Raw genomic sequence first — 9,075 nt, 5'->3', positions numbered from 1 at the left:
AACATCACATCTTGATGCACTTATTCTGTGCTGTGCCTTACGATTAACCTAGAATAAAAAGCCAAGTATGGTTACAGGTGTCCAAAAATGTGAGATTAAAATTATTTTAACTGAAGTCGAAAATGGTTGCAATATGAAGATATTTAAATTAAATAGTTTTTTACACTTTGACTGTCATCTTGTCTGTGTTCTAGTATGTATCGGACTGTAACTGGTCACGGTCTTTGTCGTAAGATGCGTATTGTAATGTTGCCAAAAGTTATTTTTAAGATAGAAAGTAAGATATGCTTAGACCCTGTTGTGTAAAGCCTTGCACGTTTACTGTGTTAATATGAGCTATCTACGGAGTGGTGGTGGTGGTGTAGTGGTCTAAGCACATAACTGGTAATCTGGTAATCAGAAGGTCGCTGGTTCGAGCCCCACAGCCACCACCATTGTGTCCTTGAGCAAGGCACTTAACTCCAGGTTGTTCCGGGGGGATTGTCCCTGTAATAAGTGCACTGTAAGTCGCTTTGGATAAAAGCGTCTGCCAAATGCATAAATGTATCTAAGATGGAAAAATCATGTAAAAATTATATAAAACATATATACATTGTACTATAGGCTAATACCTCACAATTTCAAGTAGAATTATTTATTTTATCTTCAATCTATACATGAATACACAAGATAAAGTCTACATGTCAATTTCTGAAGCCTGAATATACATAGATGATCTGAAAAATAATAATGCATTTTGCAATGGCAAAGAACAGAAAGGTAAATGCAGTTCCATGGATTGCACAATTATTTATATTAGTCAATGATATCAACAAATGAAATCTAGATTTGTATGTTGTCAAAACAGATGTCTGAAGCATACTTTACACAAGCCAAAGTGCATACTCTGCCGAAGTGCGTTCCTTTCGTTTATACAGAACGTGGACACTTGCATTGCTGTGGTGGTAATAATTGTCAGTATTCAATGGGGCCAGGGCCACATTAAGGTGCTGTAGGGCCCCGGGGCTCAGCGTTGCATGAGGGCCCCTGACATGAGTTATCTATTCCTTATTAGTACTATTGTTCATACTAAAGGTTTAAACCTACTCCACTGGATGAACAGTTGCCAGACCATTATTATTTGATCTTGTATTTACGGGACGCTTTGGAGTATGGACACAGTTGAAGTATCTGTTGAAAGAAGACACTTTGGGCTTTATTTCTCAAGTGTCAGAATTAATATATGTTGTTTTTTATTAAAGGTAGAGAAGCTGAAGCTTATAGCAATGGAAATATTTTGTGCTGAACATGTTTTTATAATCTAAAAAAACTACAAAGTACCAAGACAACCCAGAAAGACAATGTTCTCAAAGCCACGAGTCTAAAGAAGTTACGTTTCAAATTTGAAGGTGATCGAACAAAAAATGAGGTTCCTGCGAGCTTTGCTCCGCCTTTCAAGACAACACTAAATCTGACTGCACTGCCCTGCTATTATGAATAAAACTATGCCCCATTTTTGGACTTTGGAGACAGGCTGGTTTTGTTTATGAGACTCTAATATATAAGATCATATACAGTTTTACAACATGATTGCATAGTTTGTTGAAGAACGATGACGAAGGGTATTTCTTTCAGGCGAGATCGCATGTAAACAACGGAGAATATATCAACATTTCTCTGATTTATCACTTTTATGGACAAAACGTGCTATTGGATGTTTGTCAGTGAACGCTTGTTATGGACGATTGACCCAAGTGTGTTGAACTGGATTCATCTGGTGGTCGTGTTTTCATAATAAAAGTCCCGTTTTGATATTTGCATGTTTTCATTTGTACTCCTGCACAAATACCTAAATTGCTGTTTCTGGAGCATTACTATCATGAAACAGAGATCGCATATCAATGTTGAACCCTTTGACCTTTGAAAAGACACTTCTAAGTGGTAAATTTATATATTAAATGTAAGAAGAGTGACATCACCACCGTGTGCGGGCGATTGCGTATCAACATGTTAATTTAGAATTTAATGTGTTTTTTTTACAATTGCCAACCATCTCCCCTAAATCCACATGTTTGTCTTTTCTTATTTAATGGTTTATTTTTCATTGCATTATAAGCATAAAAGTTTGAGTAACAGTTCGATGTAGATTTTGAATCAGACTTTTGAACCCCACTTTGTGCGTTTGTGTTTGTTTGTTTCCCTTAATAGGCTAATGCATTTATCGAGCTTGCATAGCTAAGAAGCGCCTGTGTTCATGCACTTGCGCAGAGTGTGATTTTAGCCTTTAGTATGAACAATAGCTAGTACAATTAGTACAACCGTACTAATAAGGAATATATCACAGCAAGTGAAGTGTGCAGTAGTTTGCTCATGAGACCAGTCAAAGAATGAGAGCTTGAAGAATTCAGTGTGTGTCATTGGAATAAAATGGTAGATTGGTGGTATATGTTCACCACTGCAGTACGCCAGGGCAGTACTTGTCAATAAGTGACTGATAATACGGCTTCAGCCTCTCCACATCTGGCAGTTCAGTGCTCTTGGTGTACAAATCAAACTTGCTGTGGAGGAAAGACAAACAGACGCATGTTACTGATCTTACTGTAGGAATCGCAGGCAGAACACTTGAGAAAGAGGTCAGACCCTCAGTATGTAGGTCACAATATGGACACATGCTTTCATTCGAAAACCGGTGACGTACTTAAACTCTTTGACCCAGGGTAACATCTGTAGGTCCTTCTCGTTGCATAAGTGCATGTAGTCTCCATTAGAATGCCAGGGGTAGAATGAGTGGAATCGGATCATGTATAGACCCTGTGGGACGCGTTAGAGCAAAGACTCTTTTAGGTTACTTTTATATAAAAGAGCCTTTCAGGAACTTAAATCAGATGGTGTTTGTGTGATTTATCTATTTAGTTTCAATGTGACATTACCTCCTCTGGGATAGTGCATTTGTTGAACTTCATTACGCGGTACAAATATTCTGTAATGGTGCAAAACGTTTGTCAATTCAGCAGCAAATATGTTTAACAATGAGACGTCAAACATCAGTTGCAGTGGCATCGAGTCTTTGGTCAATTAAGCAACATTTAACCCTTCCACACATTTGGCAATCAAGTAACACTAGAATTCTGCTCGTTAAATTGCAGTTCAACAATCCTAATTTTCCTTTCAACAACTGTTACCAATTTTATATACAGCAAATGCTCGAAATTGTGCATGTTGCAGTGAGGCACTTACAATGGAAGTGAATGGGGCCAATCCGTAAACGTTAAAATACTCGCTGTTTCAAAAATATAGCCATAAGACGTAAACAACATGCATGCTAACTTAATTTTAGTGTGATATAATTGCTTGCTAACCATTTCCATGTAAAGTTGTCCAATTTTATAACTTTGTTGCCATGACGACATGACGTTGGTGACAAATAACGAAGTTCATCTGCCTAGAACAGTAGTCCGACGCAAAAACAATTTGAATAACTACAGCTTAAATAATACACAAGTGTTAACCGAAGAATGAAGTGCTTTTATAAACTGCTACGTTTCACATTTCTGCCTTTTTAAACCCTAACGGTTTGTATGGTATGTTTTGCTTGAAAATTGTGCTTGTACTATCTGTTTCATATTTTCTATTTAATGCATTGAATTTTGAGGCCACTCTAGATGTCTGATATCACTCACCGTCATGTCCCCAAGACATCAGGACATCATCCAACCCACATTGTGGTTTATAAATGCCAAATTCTGTGCTGCAGAGAGAAACATACATACCGGGAAAATCATGAATAACACCGTAGAAACAAACATTCGAAAGGATGCTTGAATCTTGAATGCTGATAAACCTTTAATAGTTCTAACCCTTTACAAACATATTAGTGTAGTTGTGTGTTGGGGAAGGGTTTGGTGTTGTACTTGAGTGTCAGATTCTTCTCATCTGGATTGTCTTGAAATGTAGAGTTTCTGAAAACTATTGAATTCTGAAACTTGCATCCGACTGGGAATGTGTCTCCAACTACTGCCCACTGAAACGCACAAATCGGCATTCTTATAGCATATGTGTTTCTTTAACTTGAGCAGTTTTTGCACGGTAGACTTTTAGAACTCTTAACACTAGTGTGTCAAATTGTTCTGCTAACAATGTTCGTTTTATCTATTGTTTGTTTAATGTTCTATCATTTGTTCATTCTATTGTTAGTTTGTTCTATCTATCGTCCGTCCGTTCGTTTTAGGTTCTATCTATCATCCGTTCGTTTTAGGTTCTATCGTTCGTATTGGGTTCTATCGTTCGTTCGTTTTAGTTTCTATCGTCCGTCCGTTCGTTTTAGGTTCTATCGTTCATTCGTTTTAGGTTCTATCTATCGTCCGTTCTGTCTATAGTCCGTCTGTTCGTACTACGTTTTGTCTTTCGTACGTCCGTTCGTTTTAGGTTCTATCTATCATCCGTTCGTATTGGGTTCTATCGTTCGTTCGTATTGGGTTCTATCGCTCGGTTTTAGGTTCTATCGTCCGTTCGTTCGTTTTAGGTTCTATCGTTCGGTTTTAGGTTCTGTCGTCCGTTCGTTCGTTTTAGGTTCTATCGTTTGTTTTAGGTTCTATCGTCCGTTCGTTTGTTTTTAGGTTCTATCGTCCGTTCGTTTGTTTTTAGGTTCTATCGTCCGTTCGTTCGTTTTTAGGTTCTATCGTTTGTTTTAGGTTCTATCGTCCGTTCGTTTGTTTTTAGGTTCTATCGTTTGTTTTAGGTTCTATCGTCCGTTCGTTTTTAGGTTCTATCGCCCGTTCGTTCGTTTTGGGTTCTATCTATCGTATGTTCGGACTACAATTGACCAAGTTTTTTTTTTTTTCTTCAAACATCACTTGTCTCGTATTTCATCTCAAGCATGCTCAACACTGACACTTTTGTCCACTTGGTTAACAAGTACACTAATATTTGGAAAAAAAATGTATTGGGGCAAAATATTTGCATGTGGTGGAAATGTTGTCACAAATGTGGGACACAGTTTTTGAAAAATTTATTGAAATCATTTTCCCACAAGAAATACTGAAATTGTTTGTTTATTTTACTCTTTTAGATGAACATTTAAAAATGTGTATTTTTTTTAATTAAGTTTAATATTGAAAGTCTGGGTCTGGGACAAGGCTAAAACAGTAAAATCTGTGCATAAATGGTATTTAAAAAATGTACCAAAAATAAATGAAGGCCTAGTAAAAATGTTCTAAGTCAGTTTGAATGTGTCTTTCATATAACTTTATATTTATATTAATATTTTTGTTTTAATAAAAATCCAACTGCTGGAACTTCAATGCTCGACGTTACAGAAAAACCCAAATATGTAACTGAATAGATTTTCAAATTGTTATTGATACATTGTCTCTCACCTGTGGTTCTCCATACAGAGCCATGATTTTTCCAATGTCATGGATTAGACCAACTAGCTGGAACCAATCTGGAGACAGGACATTCGTTAAAGTGTGTATCTTTTTCTGTATTAAAATACTGTTTCTTATCACTCATCTTAAACTGTAAGCCATTTGTAGGTACATCATTAAACACTGTTTTGTGGCACTATAAAATGTATCTGTTTTGAGTGATCCGTCCATACAGACACAACAACATTGACTCAACCAATGGCATGAGATCGGAAAGCTGTTCAAAAACACGTTTATTTTTTTAATCTGTTCAGTGGCACTAGTGATGCAGAAATTACAATTTCACCTTTTAAAATGAGTTAAATTTACATGTGCAATTCTATGTTTTACCATTTGCTTTTGCTGTTATACTGACATTTGAAAATGTCAGCATAAAAGCAATATGCATCTAAAAGTTTAGCCCTAAAGAAAGCGCTTCTGGTTTGAACATTGATCAGCGCTTCAGAAAACACTTACAGGTATGTGCTTTTGAAAAACACCAGTTTATCTAATCAAAGCATACACTGAGATGAGCCCTGTGACCTTTGTCCCCGTTGACCCCTTACCTTTATCAGGATGTTCTTTGCGGATACCCTCGGCGGTCTGGAACGCATGGAAAGAGTTTGGGAAGTCAACGTCCGGGTCGGATTCGTCAACAAGCTCATCCAGGGAATCGATGTTCTCCATCATAGTCATATTGAAGTGATTGCAGTTGGCCCAAATCAGGTGCTTAAGGTCAGAAGAGAAGTGAGAGGGCATGTTCAGTGTTTTTTTTGTGAGAGTTTTGACTTATCCAGGTCATAAATTTGACTACAATTATTCGAATTTTTTTTTAATTATTAAAGCTCTAGAAAAATATGCCTAGAGTTGGAACTGGAGTAACTGTGCTATGCTCTGTAAAGCTTGCCTTCTATACAAATCCTGAATCTAACATTGCTACCCAACAAATTTAAACTTCAAAAAAAGAAAGTAAAATGATTTGTTCTCTAAGTGAAGATTCTGCATAACATTAATTACGTATGATTGAGCATCTATAGATAGAAGATTTAGAATTACTGATAAAGTACTGAATTACTGTCCAGTTGTTTGTTTTATTTGCCGGCGTTTGCAGACCAACCTTCTGTTTGACAAAGTCCAGCGTTTGGTGTGTGTGCATCAGCTTGTATGTATAAAACACACGGTCAAACAGTTCTCCACTCTGTCTCGCAGACGTATATACATATCAAGAAGAAAAAAGCTTAATTTATATTGGGGGAAAAAGCATGAATGAATGATTTTTGTCAGTGCATTTAGAAAATACTGACTTTAAAATCCCATCAAAGTTTTACCTCAAAGTTCCTGAATTTTGACTTCTCTTTCTGAGGACAATCGGGACGGTATGCCAGAGATGGATCCGGACCCTTTAAGGGAAAGTTGGCATGAGAGATATGAATGAAGCAAACACAATCAGCTCCAACATTAGAAATGAACCTTTTAGCACAGTGTCCTCATGATTCTGTGACCTAGAAATCATAAGTATTTTTTGTTCTTTTTACATCATCTTAAATCCAAATGTATTTATAAGTAGTCTCAGACTATTGGACTCCATTGTGTGTATATATATAATTGTCGAAATACCAGGTTCACAACCCTCATGGTTCAGCTAAGATTCTGTCGCTCAGGATGATGGTAGATGTTGCTTGTGTTTGGAGCTGGTGTGACTGAGCTCTATTTATCAATGGTGCTCATATGGGGTCTCTGAACTGTAGTGGGAAAAACTAGTAACACTTTAACTTTCTTCAGATCAATCTGTCTGAGGCTTTCAAGGGGCCTGTCAGTGTGCAAAAATGTGTGTTTGAGTATATAAGTCCTTGACGCAATCTAGCATTGATATGTTGACCCGAATGCAGTTTTTGGAAAGAGCACACTGCACTGTTACAATGACTAAGGGCTTTTGATACAATAATAAGTTTGAGAATATTATATTTGTGCATGTTGCTTTCTGCTTATACGGTGAAAATAATTATACCACTTATTATATTCAGTTCTTTGTTTTAAATTGATTTCTAAAATGGATGTTTAATTGTATTCAAATTTCATCTGTATATTTACACATTGTAGTGTTTTTAATTATTTAATTTATTGCGTTAATCAACACATCATTGTTCTGTTGTTCGTTCATACTATCTACCATATGTTCATTCTACATTCTATCTATCGTCTGTTCGCTATCGTTTGTTCTACGTTCCTTCGGTCTTGTACGTTTGTTCTACGTTTTTTTTCTATCATTTGTTTGTCCTATGCTACCATTCATTCTATGTTCTATTAATCTATTGTTTGTTCATTGTACGTTCTATCGCCCATTCATTTGATCTATCGTTTGTTTGTTCTATGTATCTTTTGTTTGTTTTACGTTCTATCTGTCATCTGTTCATTCTACGTTCTACCATCAGTATGTTCTATCTATTATTTGTTTGTTCTATGTATCTTTTGTTTGTTTGTTTTACGTTCTATCTGTCGTCTGTTCATTCTACGTTCTACCATCAGTATGTTCTATCTATTATTTGTTTGTTCTATGTATCTTTTGTTTGTTTGTTTTACGTTCTCTGTCGTCTGTTCATTCTACGTTCTACCATCAGTATGTTCTATCTATTATTTGTTTGTTCTATGTATCGTTTGTTTTACGTTCTATCTGTCATCTGTTCATTCTACGTTCTACCATCAGTATGTTCTATCTATTATTTGTTTGTTCTATGTATCTTTGTTTGTTTTACGTTCTATCTGTCATCTGTTCATTCTACGTTCTACCATCAGTATGTTCTATGTATCTTTTGTTTGTTTGTTTTATGTTCTATCTGTCATCTGTTCATTCTACGTTCTACCATCAGTATGTTCTATGTATCTTTTGTTTGTTTGTTTTATGTTCTATCTGTCATCTGTTCATTCTACGTTCTACCATCAGTATGTTCTATCTATTACTTGTTTGTTCTATGTATCTTTTGTTTGTTTGTTTTACGTTCTATCTGTCGTCTGTTCATTCTACGTTCTACCATCAGTATGTTCTGTCTTATTTGTTTGTTCTATGTATCTTTTGTTTGTTTGTTTTATGTTCTATCTGTCATCTGTTCATTCTACGTTCTACCATCAGTATGTTCTATGTATCTTTTGTTTGTTTGTTTTATGTTCTATCTGTCATCTGTTCATTCTACGTTCTACCATCAGTATGTTCTATGTATCTTTTGTTTGTTTGTTTTATGTTCTATCTGTCATCTGTTCATTCTACGTTCTACCATCAGTATGTTCTATCTATTACTTGTTTGTTCTATGTATCTTTTGTTTGTTTGTTTTACGTTCTATCTGTCGTCTGTTCATTCTACGTTCTACCATCAGTATGTTCTGTCTTATTTGTTTGTTCTATGTATCTTTTGTTTGTTTGTTTTATGTTCTATCTGTCATCTGTTCATTCTACGTTCTACCATCAGTATGTTCTATCTATTACTTGTTTGTTCTATGTATCTTTTGTTTGTTTGTTTTACGTTCTATCTGTCGTCTGTTCATTCTACGTTCTACCATCAGTATGTTCTGTCTTATTTGTTTGTTCTATGTATCTTTTGTTTTACGTTCTCTGTCGTCTGTTCATTCTACGTTCTACCATCAGTATGTTCTATGTATCTTTTGTTTGTTTGTTTTACGTTCTATCTGTCATCTGTTC

At 35.8% G+C, this 9,075-nt stretch overlaps 1 protein-coding gene across 1 annotated transcript; it reads right to left on the bottom strand.

Moving 5' to 3' along the window:
- Positions 1-649: 649 nt before the first annotated feature.
- Positions 650-7,057, bottom strand: miox (myo-inositol oxygenase). Its single transcript, XM_052152748.1, has 10 exons — positions 7,002-7,057; positions 6,713-6,784; positions 6,502-6,582; positions 5,951-6,113; positions 5,355-5,422; positions 3,891-4,000; positions 3,660-3,727; positions 2,910-2,959; positions 2,678-2,790; positions 650-2,537 (listed from the first exon to the last, which is right to left on the bottom strand). Exons 1-10 carry the CDS (start codon positions 7,017-7,019, stop codon positions 2,429-2,431), a joined length of 852 nt encoding a protein of 283 aa, XP_052008708.1. The 5' UTR covers positions 7,020-7,057; the 3' UTR covers positions 650-2,428.
- Between the last annotated feature and the right edge of the window lie 2,018 nt (positions 7,058-9,075).

Source organism: Xyrauchen texanus, chromosome 21 (assembly GCF_025860055.1).
Source record: "Xyrauchen texanus isolate HMW12.3.18 chromosome 21, RBS_HiC_50CHRs, whole genome shotgun sequence".
In the NCBI taxonomy this organism is placed as follows: Eukaryota; Metazoa; Chordata; class Actinopteri; order Cypriniformes; family Catostomidae; genus Xyrauchen; species Xyrauchen texanus.
The sequence above is the reverse complement of the archived record's forward strand: the minus strand, read 5'-3'. Positions and strand labels throughout refer to the sequence as shown.